The sequence below is a fragment of the Mobula hypostoma genome, chromosome 22 (assembly GCF_963921235.1).
Source record: "Mobula hypostoma chromosome 22, sMobHyp1.1, whole genome shotgun sequence".
NCBI lineage: Eukaryota > Metazoa > Chordata > Chondrichthyes > Myliobatiformes > Myliobatidae > Mobula > Mobula hypostoma.
Window position 1 is genome coordinate 40,085,165 of NC_086118.1, and position 18,602 is coordinate 40,103,766.

The 18,602-nt window shown below is 38.1% G+C and overlaps 1 protein-coding gene across 2 annotated transcripts in view; it reads left to right on the plus strand.

Moving 5' to 3' along the window:
- The window catches only part of card14 (caspase recruitment domain family, member 14), a 67,393-nt gene extending 49,479 nt beyond the window's left edge, over positions 1-17,914 (plus strand). For both annotated transcript variants that reach the window (XM_063030802.1, XM_063030803.1), the window contains 7 exons: positions 2,341-2,584; positions 5,294-5,357; positions 6,801-6,927; positions 7,981-8,142; positions 8,559-8,683; positions 12,594-12,709; positions 17,340-17,914. In XM_063030802.1, coding sequence (XP_062886872.1) covers positions 2,341-2,584; positions 5,294-5,357; positions 6,801-6,927; positions 7,981-8,142; positions 8,559-8,683; positions 12,594-12,709; positions 17,340-17,544 — 1,043 coding nt within the window. In that variant the 3' untranslated portion in view covers positions 17,545-17,914. The remainder of the gene's footprint in view (positions 1-2,340; positions 2,585-5,293; positions 5,358-6,800; positions 6,928-7,980; positions 8,143-8,558; positions 8,684-12,593; positions 12,710-17,339) is intronic.
- Positions 17,915-18,602: the final 688 nt, after the last annotated feature.

Here is an 18,602-nt window from a genome sequence, read left to right on the forward strand (position 1 = left end):
TAGATGGAATATGAAGTTTGCTGCGATGCTTGACACTGCATACCTTGCATGAAAGACACTTCCTGTAATCCTTGTTGATGTGGCCTGTACACAAACAGCCAAATCAGACACCATTTTTTTTAGGAAGGTAATCTTCTCACTATGAGCCCTTTTTTGTTCCAGCAGAGGGCACAAATCCAATGTACGTATGCTTACCCTCACAGAACAGACAATCCCCTTTGACTGACGAGACCATTTCCCTTCCATTAGCTCCAGGTTCAGTTTTAGCTTTACTTCTCTCAGCAAAGCTGCTTCCTTCTGCCTTAGAACAAAGTGGTGACTTAGTTTTGTTCACACCTTTGCTTATTATAGGTGATGTAGTGTCCTTTATCTCTCCAAATACTGGGTGTGTAGCAAAATTTACTTACCTTTCAATACAATAAACAATGTAGCATTACGGTTGTGCCGTTCTTACAGTTTACAGACCACCAGTCCCCACTTTGGGCAATTTTCTTACGACAATTAACATATAAGCAGGCACATCCAGTTCATACATGTACCACACTTCTTCCAAGGCATCACAACAGGCTCTGAGAAAAGGACTATAGTCTTGAAGGGCTTTCATGTCTTCAGATTTGATAGGTACCCAACAGATACCCAAGAAAGAGCCTTTTGCATGTCGGCAGAAGCAATTTTCTGTTCATCATCAAAGTCTTCTTGCAGTAAAGCCTTAGCTTTTAGATATCCTTCCCTAGGGTCAACATGTTGGACAACGTCGGACAAGTTATCCAGGGCGACCTCTAGTGTATGATTCAAGGAAAGAGAAGCAGTCCCTATATAACCATCAGTCTTGCCTTCAAAACTATTTTCAAAAGCCCTCATGAATGCATGATACTGCAATGGATTGCCATTGAAGATTTGAATCTCACTTTTTGGCAAAGATGAAACATGTCTCTATTGTACAAATAAGGTCGATATTTCATTTTGCTTCCTCAGAATATGGATTGTACTATTTTGACCTCTGTCATTGAAAGCAAGAGTGTTTCCATTCTGTAAGTTAATGTCCCCATGAGCACTTTGAGCTGTTGGATATGACATTGGTTCAGAGTGCCTCATTAGTGCAGGCTGAGAGTAAACACCCTGAACTACCTCTTGGAGATCTTATTCATGTTTCACAAGCACTTGAGGAAGAAATAAATTAGCATTGACATTGAGTGCTCTTATTTTTCTTTGTGCCTTTTCAGTGTAAGAACTCACATAGGACTGTCCCGCTGGATCACTTTGAGCACTTGCCACATTTGAGGCCTTTAGCACATTAACTTTGGCCAAATCTACAGCAATTTCTTCCTCCAACTTAAAATGTTCCTTCCTTTTCCATAGCTGTTCCAAGAGGAACATACAGTACCTTGGTGAGCCACATATCCACTTGTTACAGCAACATGACCTTCAATATAACATGTTTGGGTCAACTATTGTTTCATATCCTCCATCTTTGCCGTAGGCTGATGTTTGTTTGGTATAATTATTTTTTTGTTGACAAGATGCAGTGGTTACTTGAAAACAAACCAAAACCACTGAGAAACTAGGCCACGGTACTCGACACTGTATGGCACGCTTCCAAATAATGAATTTCCAAGTCGAAAATGGTACATTCAATCCTTTATTACAAAACTAGCAAAGACAAATGATCTTGTAGCGATAAAAGTCTAACACAACTAAGTTAGCAGTCTAGCAATCTTAGCACTCAAATCAGCATAACTAAGCATTCTAATTAGTGATATAACTAAGCAATACTAAGCGTAATCAGTGGTCGAACTAAATTTAGCAAAGTTAGCATATTTAAGCGGCCAACAGAAAAAATATCATTCCCCATGGCTCACTCCCTCTGGCTAACAATAACTAACCACTAGTGAATACAGATCTATACTCATTTGTTTCTATCACACCCCAACCCATCTGACAGATTACCGTAATAAACATGCCACAAAATACAACACAGACCGAAAAATAGATTCATGGCTCCTAAAGACTTGTTAAGGTAAAGAATTGTTTCCACATACAACCAACATTTTCATGGCTGTTATGATCTTTTATAAGGTAAATTCCAGCACTTGGGCAGCAAATATGAGGCAAACACTGATGTTTGTGGACCTTGCACTACATTAGATTATTTGTTGTAATTACTTTAAGTTTTCAAAAGTTGTTTTGTGTTCTTTAATGGGTAAGAAATGTTTTCCTTACGCAATAAAATGTTGCTTAAAACTTTGCAATTACTTTTTTAAACCTCATGATCTTATAAAATATAAGAATCCAGAAGTTAACAACTCTGAACTTATATTGTGTTATGCTTTGTTTAATTAGCTTATCAAACACTGGTGGCAAATATTGAAAAAAAGATCATTACCTCAGGGGATTCCTTCTTCATCCGAGTCAACATGGCACTTGATAAAAACAGTGGAGCCCTGGGTGAATTTCTTGTCCAATGCAATGATATCTTACATGTCACTGACACTATGTACAGGGGCTCTAGTGAGTGGAAGACATTCAGAGTACATCCCCACACAATGATTGACATGGATGGTGGTTCTGTTCCTAATTACTACAGGTAAGAATGTAACATCAGCTATGCCTTCTGTAAATGTGAATCATATTTACTTAGATCTTTGCAGTAATTACGGCAACATGCAAAAATGATGAAAATATATTTTAATCATATAATGCTTGTCCATTTTGATACCTTTTTTTTATTGATCACTGGGAGTTGAACAGCTATAGCGCACAAGAGTTAAATGTTGGGCTTTTGCATTCATTGGTGAAGCGACATTGAATGGTTTCTTACTGTTTCCCCACCTCTGTTCTCACAGCTGTGGAATAAAATAAAACCCCAAACTGTCTATTCTGTCAAAATTATTTATTGTTATTATTATCTGTTTTTTTGTAATTACACAGCTTGTCTTATGTGCTTTGTCTTATGTGCTTTATTCGTTGATTCTATAGTGTTTCTTTGTATTTGCTGTGAATGCCCACAAGAAAATTAATCTCAAGGTGGAATGTGGTGACCTACACACACTTTGATAATAAATTTGTTTTAAACATTGACACGCTGCTCTATTATTTGCCTAGGTGCTGCAAGAAATATTTGAACTTGTTCTCTGTGAACAGAATATGTGAGTCTTTCAGTATAGAGAAGGCCAAAGAGAAACTTCACACCTCTCACCAACACTACTTTATCATTTCCTGTCAGTCACCTTATGCACAGACACTCCTGTGCCTGGTATCTATGTATTTAATCTATATTTATATTTATTGTGATTTTATTGTTTTTTTTTGTTCTGCATTCGATCTGGAGTGACAATTATTTCGTTTTCCTTTACACCTGCGTACAGGAAAAGACAGTAAACAGTCTTGCATCCTGAATCTTGAATCTTGGTTCCATCCCTTTCTTGGTAATTATTTTCCTTTTGCCTTATATTTCCTAGCGTTGAGAGAATGGATTGGCTAACTTTGTAATCAGCCCGGAGAGTGCATAACTAAGACTGATTGATATTAATTCACTCAGTTCTCAATAAAATTGAAAACTAAATCTGTGAGAAATGGTGCTACAAAGCCATGCATCATTATTTTAAATACAATTTTTCCCGTCTCCTTTGATCCGTGGTTCCTAAGTTTAATTATAAGACCCCACCTAAATTGCAATTTTGCAGAAATTGCAGATTCTGTGGCATCAGGCCTCTCTCTCAAAAGGCTAGATTTCTGATCTCTGACTTATTCCCTGGCCAATCACAGAGCTTACCATCTTCCCACTCAGCCCAGGATCATGCCTATTTCTGCAGCAGAGTCTTGTAACCAAACCAATCGTGTCCCTTGATTGGAGCACTGAACTACAATAAAATTAAGGACTGATATTAATTTAAACATAACAGTAAACTACTCTGTAGGTATATTCTTTTCAATCTTTTTATTAGTTTCATAAAATATAAACGTAACATAGCAATAATACAAAATTGTTGGAAATACATTGTTATACTTAAAATGAGTAATTATAAAACCAAATAGTATAAGTTGACAAAACTCCCAATCATGTAGGGTAACAATGAATAATACAGGACAAAAAAAACTGGAGGAAAATCATGAAAAAGAAAAAAAATAGAAAAAAGAACAAACCCCACCCCCAAAAAAAACTAAACTAAACAGAATTAGTCAACTAAACTAAAAAGACTTGGGCAATTCTAACAACGTAAAAATGGAAGAGAAGAAAACGTTAGTGTCGATGACTCCATTCCTCTCAACCAACAGTACAGAGAAGTAAAATAAGTCTGGAAATGGTCAAATTACATGATATGAAAATGCTGAATAAATGGCCTCCAAGTTTTTTCAAATTTAATGGAAGGGTCATAAACCACACTTCTAATTTTTTCCAAATTCAAACACAACATAGTTTGTGAAAACCAGTGAAATACAGCCGGAAGGTTAATCTATTTTTGGATTACCAATGATAGACTCAAATCATTTAACCTCTTCAGCACGCCAGATGATTGCATTTCTTACTGTAATGGCTAGAAGATCCATTTCGCTCTGTAGGTATACTCTTATGACATGATTTAAACATTTCAAAAATCTATAACATGCAAATCTATTTTAAACTGGCTTTCATCCCAGAAACCAATGACTTTTGCAAATTGCAGCAATGAATAAAATATTGCTCTTTGCACTATTCTGTCAGCCTTTTCTGCAACTTTGCTTCAATCTATTAAAGGTCATCTTACTTAAGTGTCGATATATATTTAACAACGTGGAGGCATCAAAGCTTAAACATGACCTGACCTACAAGCCACATAATCTATTTCTGTTCTCTTGAATCCAACAACATAGGTTGCAAAACCAAAATTATAAATGCATTGAGTAAGATCTGTCACACAGTTCAACTAATCAAGTCAGCAAGTAACCAAACCATATATATTAGAAAGTTTGCTCAGTACTGAGTTAACTCATTTCTTCTACTGGTACTCATAGTATTAGAACAGTTCTTTGTAATTTTGTTCTTAGTTTATACTGAAGTCAATATGATGTGATTGAACTACATAAGCTTGAAATTATAAAACAACCTATGTATGCTCTCTTTATTGTATTGGTTAACATAATGCCATTGGGAACACAATGAGAATTCTTTCCCTGGTCTATGCTGAGTTACTGTATATAGGTCAGGAATTCTACAATTGACTTCGACTATGCATGAGAGATATCAGGATTCCTGCAAGTGAAGAAACAATGTTCTTTTAGTTTAAAATATTGATCATGCCTTGTTTCTGTTTAGGGCTCAACAGCTGTTGATAGGAACAATTCAGAATATGACTCGACAGATTCCTTTGCTTAAAAAGGTGAAATAATACTTACTATTAAGACATATTTTTAAAGCCTCTCATAAGTAGTGGGAGTTAGTATTTCATCAGTTAAGCAAAGTGAAGAGGAATGGAAAACAATTAATAACTTGTGCAACAAAAAAGTTGAAAACTATTGTTCTGATGTATTTTGATTTGCATATAAATATTACTAACACTGAGATTCATCTCCATAAGTAACGTCCAGGATATGAAATGAATAAGGCAATCTGAATTAGAGAGATGGATTTCAGCAGTGTTGCTTAACAGAATGAATAATTTATTGTATCAAGTTTTCATACATAGCAAGTAAAACCAATGGATACAAATATGGAGTAAACGTGGCATAGACTGGTTGTGATTAAATCAACTTACTGCAGAGTTGGGGCTTTAAGAGTACCTACGATGCTCATGTAATCACATTTAATCCAACTTCCATATGCCTGCATTACATTGAATAATGTGCGTTTGCTTTATGAACCTCGGAAAGAACGAACATAAATGTAGCACTGAAGCTAACAGACTAGTTGTTGAACGGAGTTGTAATGCTTGAGAAGCCGTGCATGTCTCCTAACTGCAAAGTACATACATGCTCTGTACGTGACATTCATATATAAAATCATATTGTGTGAGCTGCACCCCTCTCAGCAACTACCTTATAGAATACAAAATATAAAATCGTACAAAACAGAAGCCCTTTTGGCCCACAATGTTGTGCTAACCTTTTCACTACTTCAAGAACAATCTAACCCTTCCTCCCGCATGGCCCTCCATTTTTTCTTTCATTCATGTACCTACCTAAGGGTCTCTCAAATGTCCCTAATGTATCTGCCTCTATCACCACCCCCAGCAGCATGTCCTCTCCAGTTACCACTCTGTATAAAAAAACTTACCTCTGACATGCCCCCCAAAACTTTCCTCCAAACACCTTAAAATTATGCCCTCTTGTATTAGCCATTGACACCCTGGGGAAAAGGCACTGGCTGTCCACTCTGTCAATGCTTTTTATCATCATATATTCCTCAATCAAGTCACATCTCATCCCTTTGCTCCAAAGGGAAAAGTTCCAGCTTGCTCAACCTTCCTTCATAAGATATGATCTCTAATCCAGGCAGTATTCAGATAAATATCCTCTGCACTCTCTCTACAACTTTCTTATCCTTCTCCTAATGACGCGACCTGATCTGAACACAGTACTCCAAGTGTGGCCTAACCAGAGTACAAAGAGCTCAGAGACCATCCACACACACTGAACCAGGGAGAGGGAGAGAGTCCAAACATCTACACACTGTATCAGGGAGAGAGCTGAATTTAAATACTTACATAAATTTCACCCACATTGTCCGACCCTTCGTCACAAAACCATTTAATTGTTTGAAACTGTTTCAAACCAGACTCGTGCCTGGCTTTTCCTCATCTTCTGTACTGCGCTTGTTTTTTCAGCAAAAGCAGAAAAGTTCTTCCTCGAGTCAAAATAAACTTGTGCGAATTGTCAGTACAGACAAAAGTCAAAGAAATCCACTGTGGTTATCATTTGACTATGGCATCATCGACCCTGACAAAGAGCAAGGTCAGATTCAGGTGTTGCATACTAAACTATATCTATTATGACAAATGGTGTTACTGTTTATTATGCCTTTAGCTAGTCGTCATTCAAATGGTAAGTTAATAATGCAAAAAAAAATCTTCAAATGCAAGATAGGCTCAGGTCAAATATAAGCCCAATAATTCACTTCCATTTAAATCTCTATCCTTTTGTAGAAAGGTGCTGTTAAATATGAGCATTTTTTTTCTTTGTAATTCATTTGATGAGGAACTATATCGTAACTGACACAATTTCATATTGTTATCAACACAGACAAATTCCTGAGGAAGGGTCTCAGCCTGAAGTGTCAACTGCTTATTTCCTTCCATAGATGCTGCACGACCTATTGAGTTCCTTGAGCATTTTGTATGTGTTGCTCATATTGTCCTTACTGGCTTGGTGTCAGAGGTACTATTTTATATCATACTGAACAACAAAGGTTTTGCTTCCTGAATACAGAGCACCGAACTATGTGCAACTGGTTGACAACATGCTTCAAGCATACAAAGCCATGAAGTGCAACATGTCACTAAAGATCCATTTTCTGCATTCCCATGTAGACTTCTTCCTTGCAAATCTTGATGCTGTCAGTGATGAGCATGGTGAGAGGTTTCACCAGAACACCAGTTATGGAGAGATGGTACAGGACACCTTGAATCCATCAATGCTGGCTGATCATTGTTGAACACTTAAGTGAGAAGTCTGGGCACTGAGTACAAATGAAAATCATCAACAAAACTTTTTTTTAGTGTAGTTGAACTTTTGCAAAGCATCAGCACCATTATGCAATTAAACCTATCATACCCAATAAAAGTTAATTTCTTGTTTCTCCAAATTCCTACATTATACAAGTAGTCTGAAATTATGTTTGCGTTCAGTTTCAAGCGGTCTATCATAAACAAAAAAACAGAAATTGTGAAGAAGAAAAAAATTGTTGTCCAATGTCATAATTTGTTATTGAAATTTTGGATTTACATGCAAAATGATCACATAACTATTGTGTTCCATATTTTATATTGTTACATTATTTTGTTTTAGGTAGCCAGCCTGTTGGAAATTGCTTTACTTTAATGCCTTATTCACTGGTCAGGCCTTGCCATCCACCATCTCTAAGACCAGTGATTATAGCACCCACTCGAATTGGAAAAGTTGTGCTTGAGAAACTGAAAGATCTACCGGAATATGAAAAATGTATATCTGGTAAGGTGTTTTTAAGTAGCACATACCATTTTGATGAAAATATGCAATGGAAAAAATAACTTATTTAAATGTTCATGTAGAATTTTTTTGAGGTAGAGATATTTATATGTTCAGCCTTAGTTTAAATTCGCACCAATGCTGGAAATTAATGGAAGAACTTTGGCTCAGGACATGGGTGATAATTAATTGAAAACAGCCTGGCAAGGCAGAACATTGCACTGAGGGACTACACCTTGTTAAACTTAAGTTTACAGAAAGCTGGAGTGTATATACTTAGAGTATTTAACCTGAAAGAAATTGCATATCACACACGCAAGTCCCAAAAAAATGTTCCAATGCTTCAAAATAAAATATGCATTATTGTAATTTATAGGTTTTATTTATTTGCTCAGAAAAATCTTTGTTTATTTCTTTAGAGTGCTTGAACAACACTGAGTATACTGAGAAAAACAAAAGAGGAGAAATTTTGGGTGTGCAAGAAGCACAGAATTTCCTTCGATCCTGTTACACAAGGAAGGGAGTCGAGACAGTAGTTGCCAAGGTAATATTGTAAATTTCATGCCAATTATTGTGACTAATTTGGATTTTAGCATTCTTTCAATGTTCTTTGGTTTGCTTTATTATTCTTCCCTTAACAATTCTTGTTTAACTCTCCTACTTCTTGAGTAATATTGAAGATTACTTCTACAAAATAGGTTAACGCTGTTTCTTTCTCACTTTTCCCATTGTTCCCACTTTTCGTTGCTTGATGCAGGGATTCCCAACCTTTTTTATGCCATTTACCAATACCATTGAGCAAGGGGTTTGTGGACCCTAGCTTGGGAACCCCTGGTCTAATGTATTGATAAAGGAGTCAAAAAAACTTAAAAAGTTATGGAAGGTGAATTTCAGTGCCACTCAGTAGCTGAGAGCTTTTGTCTATTCTTTTGTAGAATCCACTTGGGTTTACTTAATGCATACATTCTACATTAGCACATACACTTTATAAATGCATGCTTTTTTAGGTACAAGAAACTGAAAGGTAAACAATGCCCATTTATCCCATCGACATGGGCAGCATGGCAGTGTAGCAGTTGGTGCAATCCCTTTACGACAGCAGCAGTCACCAAATGGGGGTCTGATTTCCGCCTCTGTGAGGAGTTTGTACTTTCTCCCGATGACCACATGGGTTTCCTCTGGGTGCTGCAGTTTTGTTCAACATTCTAATGATGTACCGTTAGGGTTAATAAGTAGTGAGCATGCTATGTTGGCACCAGAAGTGTGGTGACATTTGCAGGCTGTCTGGCTAATTTGATTTGACACAAAACAATGAATTTCACAGTATATTTCAATGTACATGTGACAAATAAAGCTAATCTCTTTAAACATCCCACTTCCATAACCAATATAAATGGAAGCCAACAAGAATTCCATTTTAAAAACGCAAACGTGAGGAAATCTGCAGATGCTGGAATTTCAAGCAACACACATAAAAGTTGCTGGTGAACGCAGCAGGCCAGGCAGCATCTCTAGGAAGAGGTACAGTCGACGTTTCGGGCCGAGATGCTGCAGGAATTCTCTCTTCTTAGAGATGCTGCAAGAATTCCATTTAATCGTTTACTCTGCTGAAGAGAAACAGCTCAGGATAATATCATTTCATTTAAATACAGTGCCCAGAATGGGAAAATACAAAGCAAGTTTTACAAGTAATTAATAGTAACAGAAAACATATCTGACATTCTCCTTCCAGACTTAATGACGTTTATTGCAACTGAAGCACAATTGAGATTAATTGATTCTGGAATAACTTGGGATAAAACTGAGACATTCCTGATTCAAATTAATAAAAAGTGTTATGTTTAACCAATAAATTAACAGGGAAAATTATTGCTGCATGTTTGATTTTATTCTCATTCAAGTTATTTGTTTATTTTTTTCTCTCTCTTCAAACTTATTTTCATGTAAGCTGTATTTCTTTCCCTCTGAGGCAGTTTCATTTGTGCTGTCTGAAAGCTCATCAAAAAGTCTGATGTTCAATTTTGAGATGAGGCTGTATGTCTCTGCCATTCACTCTTAATCAGCTTAATATTTGGTTTTCTCCTATTAATCATTACAGTGGATTTCAGTTGATTGAACCATTGGTTAATTGAGACAGTCACTTATTTGGGCCAACTCTTAAAGCACAATTAATAATCTTGAAACTATCCAGGATTCCCTTTGTTTATTTGGGATAAGATGTCACTTAATTTGGGTAGGAGGCTGTTGCCGAACAGTTTCTAACCAGCGTCAGTCACGTGCAGTTGTGTGGCTGTTAGACACTCCAGTGTAATTAGAGTGAACAGGTTTTAAATACCGTCAGTTGCATGTGTTTTGTGTTCAAAAAAAAGTGATTTTTGTCACTGAGTGTTGGTGAGAAATAAGCAGAAGGGTAATTCAGAACTGTTTTGCTCACTACATTTTTAAGCATTCGGGTTTGGAGATACCAGAAACAGCTGGGAGTAAAAATGAAACAATTTCACAACTTCAACAAGTTGGGAATTATGAAGAACTTGAAGGAATCGGCAATCTCCTTGAATGACACTGTGAAAATGAAGATTTGGAGAGTGCAGTCATTGAAAGAATAAATGAAGACAGCCCATTATCTGCTCTAGGTGTCTGCGCTGATTTTCATAGAATCATACAAACCTACAGCATATTACAGGCCCTTCGGGCCACAATATGGTGCCAACCATGTAAACTACTCCGGAAACTGCCTAGAATTATCCTACTGTATAGTCCTTCATTTTCCTAAGCTCCACGTACTTATCTAAGAGTCTTTTAAAAGATTCTGTTGTATCTGCCTCCACCACCTTCACTGGCAGTGCATTCCACGCACCCACCGCTCTCTGTGTGAAAAACTTATTTCTGACATCCCCCTTGTATCAACTTCCAAGCACCTTAAAACTATGCCCCCTCGTTTTAGCCATTTCAGCCCTGGGAAAAAGCCTCTAGCTATCCACATGCTCAATGCCTCTCATCATCTGATACACCTCTATCAGGTCGCCTCTCATCCTCCGTCGCTCCAAGGAGAAAAGGTCATGTTCACTCAACCTATTCTCATAGGGCACGCTCTCCAATCTAGGCAACATCCTTGCAAATCTCCTCTGCACCCTCTCTATAGTATCGGCATCCTTCCTGTAGTGAGATGACCAGAACTGAACACAGTACTCCAAGTGGGGTCTAACTAAGGTCTTATATAGCTTTAACATTACCTCACGGCTCTTGAACTCAATCCACGATTAATGAGGCCATCACACCACGTACTTTCTTAACCACGCTGTCAACCTGCACAGCAGCTTTGAGTGTCCTATGGACACAGACCCCAAGATCTCACTGATCCTCCACACTGGCAAGAGTTTTACCATTATTATTATATTCTGCCTTCAAATTTGACCTACCGAAATAAACCACTTCACACCTATCTGGGTTGAACTCCATCTGCCACTTCTCAGCCCAGTTCTGTATTCACTGTATCCTCTGACAACCATCCAGACTATCCACAACACCCCCAATTTTCGTGTCATCAGCAAACTTACTAGTACCCACCCTTCTACTTCCTCATCCACGTTATTTATAAAAATCACCAAGAGGAGGGGTCCCAAAGCAGATCCCTGCGGAACACCACTGGCCACCGAACTCCGTGCAGAATACAAACCATCTACAACCACCTTTTGCCTTCTGTGGACAAGCCAATTCTGCATCCTCAAAGCAAGGTCTTCTTGGATTCCATGCCTCCTTACTTTCTAAATGAGCCTTGTATGGGAAACCTTATCAAATGCCTCACTGAAATCTGTTAACACTACATCCACTGCTCTACCTTCATCAATGTGTTTTGTTACCTCCTCAAAAAATCCAATTAGGCTCATAAAGCACAACCTGCCCTTGACAAAGTCACGCTGACTATCCTTAATCAGATTATATCTCTCCAAATGCTCATAAATCCTGCCTCTCAAGATCTTCTCTGACAACTTGCCCACCACTGAAGTAAGATTTTGTTCATTTACCAAATCAAGCAAAAGAACATGGCAGTGTACACTGGATGAATTTCTCTGTCGATAACCATTGGGAACTAATACATCGTGTTATAGCAGGGTAATACTATTAATGGTGTTCTAATTTGTTCTGTTTTTTTCATTTAAGTACATAATTTGTTACTCAGTTAAACAGTAGTTTGTCTTCTTTTACACCTTTTTAACTATTTCCACGAATCTTCAGCTAATTGGATGAGAATGTACTGATCGCAATGTGTCCTACTGCACTGGAATCCACCGTATTGTATTTGCAATTGGACCAACTGTGACTTGAATTAATTTGTTTTCATTCAAAAGCAGCCACATCAATATCAATTTGGATTAAGCATTTTCTACATATCACTTCATATTACTGATGAGCTAACAGAATGAAAAACTAAATTCTATGGTATTTAAATGCAGAATGTCCACTGCCTGTTGGAACTCGGTCTGGACTGTGTGAAACAGTTACATAATGTTGAGATCTATCCCATTATCATTGTCATTCACCTCTGCGAAAAGAACATTAAGAAAATTAAGTGAGTATTACTTGACCCCCAAAAGCTAAGATTATTGTTGAATTATGTATCAATGTTATTTACTCTCTTGCATTGATTACAATTTGAAAATGTATTTGTCTTTTAAATATTATCTCATTCATTACGAGATTTGTATTGTTGTTAGAGAAGGAGTTGCATCATCAGTTGTTCATTTATAGGAATTTTTCTTTTAATGATTTCTTAAGAGCTGCTAACAAACAAGGCGTGTGATAGATGACTGCAACTCAGACTTACAAACACATCCTGCTTCAGCCTTACAGGTAGAAGTTGTTGGGTTCATTAACAAAAAAATGGAGAGACAGAGATAGCAAATACCGGAATCCGGAGGAATAAGTAAGCTATTGGAAGAACTCAGTGGGTGAAACCCCATTGTGGAGGCAAAGGGATGGCTAACATTTTGAATTGGGTCCCTGCACACTGAAGGTCAGGAGGTCTCGTCCGGTTTGGACCGGAAATGTTGCCCGTCCATTTGCCTCCACAGATGCTGTGTGACTTGCTGAGTTCCAGCAGTCCTGGAAAAAGTAACAGCTCCTGTAATCAGAGTATCTGGTTTTGCAGCAACAAAAGACTTACACGCATGTTTGATCACACAGACTCAGGAACTGCCCCACCATAAACTTCCGCATAAGATTTTTTTTATATGATCAAGCAAACCTTATACGGTTTCGATGTATGCAAATTTATGTTGTTGGAAAATTTTCACTGTATCCTATTCACTTATGCAAAGTAAGACTTTTGTCTGTGACATTTGAAAAAAACGGAAGTTGAAATAAGCTTTTGTTCAGTTCAAATTGTAAAGCAGCATCTTCTGTGACCTGTTTTTTACCATTAAATCTATTAGAGTGATTGATCTGCTGGTTTTGGAAATCAACTTTAGAAATGTAAATTGCGTCTCTGCAATTTGAACTGGGTGAAATCTGTGTAAGGTACAATATTCACATATTTTCAGCTATTATTAAATCTTTTCTAGCATATCATTATGTGGTTTATCTGTTATCATTTTTCAAGATACTAGTAATTTGTATACTGTATATCATCAGAAGGAAGCCTTGGCTTCTAATTTAGAATGTTTGATGGCCCTGGGCCTGTACTTGCTGGAGTTCAGAAGCATGGGAGGGAATCTCAGACATCCCACCATGCAAAAACTCATTTCAGGGAGGTAGCATCATCAATTTGCGGGAGACTCCCGGAACTTCTGGGACAGATGGGATGTCTGGAATCTCATTGCAACCTGATGAACATAGAGTCAATGTGGAGGGGATGTTTCCAAAAATGGGGAAGTCTAGCACCGTAGGGCACATCCTCAGAATGGAGGGATATCCTTTTAGAAAGAGATGGGGAGGAATTTCTTCAGTCGGAAGATGAGGATTGATTGCCAGAGATGGCTGTGGAGGCCAAGTTGTTGGGTATATTTAAAGAGGAGGTTGATAAGTTGGTGCGTCAGGGTGTCAAAAGTTACAGGCAGGAGAATGGAGTTCAGAGGGATAATAAATCAGACATGGTGGAGCAAACTTGATGGGCTGACTGGTCTAATTATAGTCTCAATTACTTTAAATACTAAGAATTTTCATATTAGTGCTTAGATTGTAAAAACAAATGAAATATTAAAAGAGAAAGCTGCCTTACGTAATTTTCATCAGATAATTTTTATGAACTGCTTCTCTTTAGTAGTTGATAGGAGATTCAGATTTTGCTTATATGCAGGACTTCTGCTACTTTACAATTTTAGAAAACACAAAAGTACTCTTGTGTATGTATGAGACATTTTATTGCATGTTCTGCACAATAGATACAGCAACCCAGTATGAGCAGGTTTTAAATCTCTTGCGTCTCCTGGGTTTAAATCTGTTTGAAGTGGCATTAACAGCAGATGAGTGGATGCAATTCACTTTCAATGTCTTCTCCTTCATGCCTCTTGCTAAATTCCTAAAGATTTATATTCATCATTGACTTAAAAAACATAGCAGGGATTCTTCAAACCAGAAGATCAAGATTTCAAGTCAAGTCAAGTCAAGTCACTTTTTATTGTCATTTCAACCATAACTGCTGGTACAGTACACAATAAAAACGAGACAACGTTTTTCAGGACCATGGTGCTACATTTTCTGCAAGCCAATTTGCATGTGTGCAATTTGTTTGCAAGTCTTTTATTTTTGGCAATTTGGCATCGCATTTAAAAAACTGCTTCTGCAGCATTTTGCAGCTCAGAGTGGCCTCCAGTTTAGGTAGCAGCCCCTGTCATAATTATATCAGCTTGTAACTGAGCTCAGACAATTTCTTCAAGTTGACCTGCAGGTAATTTCATCTGACTGATTCTTGTATGGCTGCAAAGATTATCATTGTATTTAATTTCTAACCCACTATAAGACTTCCAGTCACAATGACACTGAGCTGAGATGTCTGTTGAGGTCATGGCTTAGATCTGGTTGTTTACTTTTTCAGTTCGTAGTGATCTGAAGGTCTTCATTATGGCACAAAAAGTTGGAATGCAGGTACAGCAAGGCTAATGAAATGTTCACCTTTATTACAAGTGTTCGGGAAAAGTAGGGAGCTTTTTTAATGCAAGTATGCAGGATACCAGTGTGACTGCATTGGAATATCTACATACATTTTTTGGTATGTATTTGTTTCAGTCTCCATACTTAACATTATGTGCTAACATTAGAAATGGTGCAAAGAAGGTTCACAAGGATAAAGATTCGTGCAAGAAGATGATCAATCGATTGATTGAGTGGAGTTGCAGGAACAACCTTTCACTGAAAGTAAGACCAAAGAATTGATTGTGGACTTCAGGAGGGGGAACACATATCAGACCTTATTGAAGAGTCAGCAGTGGAAAGGAGAAACACTTTCAAGTTCCTGGGTGTCAACTTCTCTGAAGATCTATGCTGTGCCCAACCTATTGATGCAATTACAAAGAAGGCACACCAAACGGCTGTATTTCATTTGGAGTTTGAGAAGATTTGGCATGTCAGCAAAAACTCAAGCAAATCTCTACAGATGCACAATGGAGAGCATTCTAACTGCTATTGAAATGCCAATGCATAGGATCAGGAAAAGCTGCAGAAGATTGGCCAGCCACATCATGGGCACTATCCTCCCCTGTATTGAGGACATCTTCAACAGGCAATGTCTCAAAAAGGTGGCATCCATCACTAACAACCCCCACCATCCAGGTTATGCTTTCCTTTCATTACTGTCATCAGGCAGGTACAGGAGCCTGAAGACACACACTCGATGTTTTAGTACAGCTTCTTCCCTCTGCCTTCAGATTTCTGAATTGTCCATGAATCCCTGAACACTACCACACTGTTTTTGCCTTTTTTCCCTATTTATATTTTTATCTTATAGTGCTTTATAGTATATTTTACTGTACTCAAAACAAATTTCACAACATATATTAGTGATAATAAACCTGATTCTGACTCTGAAAGGGATAGACTAATCAATCTCAGCATGTTGAGCCTGTACTCAGTGTGAGAGATTTTATCAAAATATAAGATGTGAAGGGGATCAACATGGTTGATGTTAGGAACATATTTCCCCTAGCTGGGTGTCTAGAAGAAGAGAGTATATGTTTAGGTCAACCAGTTATGCTAGGAGGAGGTGTTTCTTTCCTGAGTTTCATTAATTTTTTAAGTTCTCTATGCCAGAGAGCTATGAATGTGAAGTTGATATGCAAGATAGATCTTGTCAGACATATGCAGAAGTTGAAGAATATGAGGAGGGAATGGGAAAGTAATGCTAAGGTCAGGAATGGTCTCACTGAGAGGCAGAGCAGGCTCAAGAGACTGATTGGCCTACTAGCCTCCTGTACCTTATGTCACACCAATTTCATAAATTAAATCATTCTCACTTGCCTTTTCTAACCTTGATTGGCACTACTTCTTTCTTCACCATCCAGACTAAAAGGTTCTTGGTTGACCAGATCTCAGCCTCATCCCCGTTTTTCTGTCTGTTCCTTTTAATCCCCAACTCCCTGTCCTCCAAAAAATCAACTTGACCTTGAATCTATTTAGTAATTCAGGCAATTATTTCTTATCTTCACCTGTGTTCATTCAACTATTTGGTCTTTTGGCCCAAGATCATATATCACTCCTTTCCTGAGCTCATCCTTTATTAACAGAGCTATGCAATCATCATTTCCTTTCTGTTGATCTGTCCAAAATGTCAGGTACCCTGGCATATTTAGTTCCCAGCCTTGATGATCTTGCAACTATGTCTCGGTCATTGGTTTCAGATCATACCAATTTAATTTTATCAGCCATCTATCTTGCAGCAAATATTATGTGCATCAGATTTGGAGTTTACAATTATTTTACTGTTTTCCCAATTCTGGCCATATACAGTCCTGTCACACACTTGTTATTACACCTATTACTATCTTACATTACCACCTTGCCCATTCTCTTTTATTAACCTTCCTTCACCTGAACTTCTTCCTTCGCTACTTGGTTTAAAGACCTAGCTACAGATTTATAGGTCTGGAGAGGGATCAACCTGCCTCACTTCAAGTTGTTAGTTTTTTCACATTTTGTTTGGTTTTTTAGATATTTGTAGCAGCAAATTCTGTGTTTTTTTTCCCTAATTAATCTAATTTTGTTTTTAGAAAAATCTTGCAGAAATATGGAGTTACAGAGGATTTGCTGGTGGAGTGCTCTCGAAGGGAGGAGATTTTACTGGACACACTTCCATGCCTATATAAATGTATTCCTGATAGCTGGAGCGATCTTGATTCACTTGTAACTACGGTAAAAGCAGCAATAAAGGATGAGCAAAAGAAAATTGTCTGGATTGAACAAGCACCACTCTAATATACATACTTTTCTAAGGACTTTTACTGAGTGAATCTGTGGCTAATTTTTTCCCTTGTTCTCAATTCTATATATGCAAGATGGATCATAAAGGAAATTCCAACTCGTGCTCAGAAAAAGCACACTTTTTAAATGTTCACAATTGTTCTAGTCTTTATGATACATTGATAAATGTCTATTGTATAGGTTCAAAGGCACTCAACCTCCCTCCCTGCTCCCACCTTCCCTTTAATTCATTCCTGGCTAGTTTTCATCATCATAATTTGAGGGGAAAAAAGATACACGTTAACTCTTACAACAGGAATTCTGCAGGTGCTGGAAATTCAAGCAACACACATACAAGTTGCTGGTGAACGCAGCAGGCCAGGCAGCATCTCTAGGAAGAGGTGCAGTCGACGTTTCAGGCCGAGACCCTTCGTCAGGACTAACTGAAGGAAGAGTGAGTAGGGGATTTGAAAGTTGGAGGGGGAGGAGGAGATGGAAAATGATAGGAGAAAACAGGAGGGGGAGGGATAGAGCCAAGAGCTGGACAGGTGATTGGCAAAAGGGATACGAGAGGATCATGGGACAGGAGGTCTGGGAAGAAAGACAGGGGAGGGGGGACCCAGAGGATGGGCAAGGGGTATATTCAGAGGGACAGAGGGAGAAAAAGGAGAGTGAGAGAAAGAATGTGTGTATAAAAATAAGTAACAGATGGGGTACGAGGGGGAGGTGGGGCATTAGCAGAAGTTAGAGAAGTCGATGTTCATGCCATCAGGTTGGAGGCTACCCAGACGGAATATAAGGTGTTGTTCCTCCAACCTGAGTGTGGACGGAATATAAACACTCCTTCCAGGTGAGGCAACACTTCACCTGTGAGTTGGCTGGGGTGATATACTGCGTCCGGTGCTCCCGATGTGGCCTTTTATATATTGGCGAGACCCGACGCAGACTGGGAGACCGCTTTGCTGAACATATACGCTCTGTCCGCCAGAGAAAGCAGGATCTCCCAGTGGCCACACATTTTAATTCCACATCCCATTCCCATTCTGACATGTCTATCCACGGCCTCCTCTACT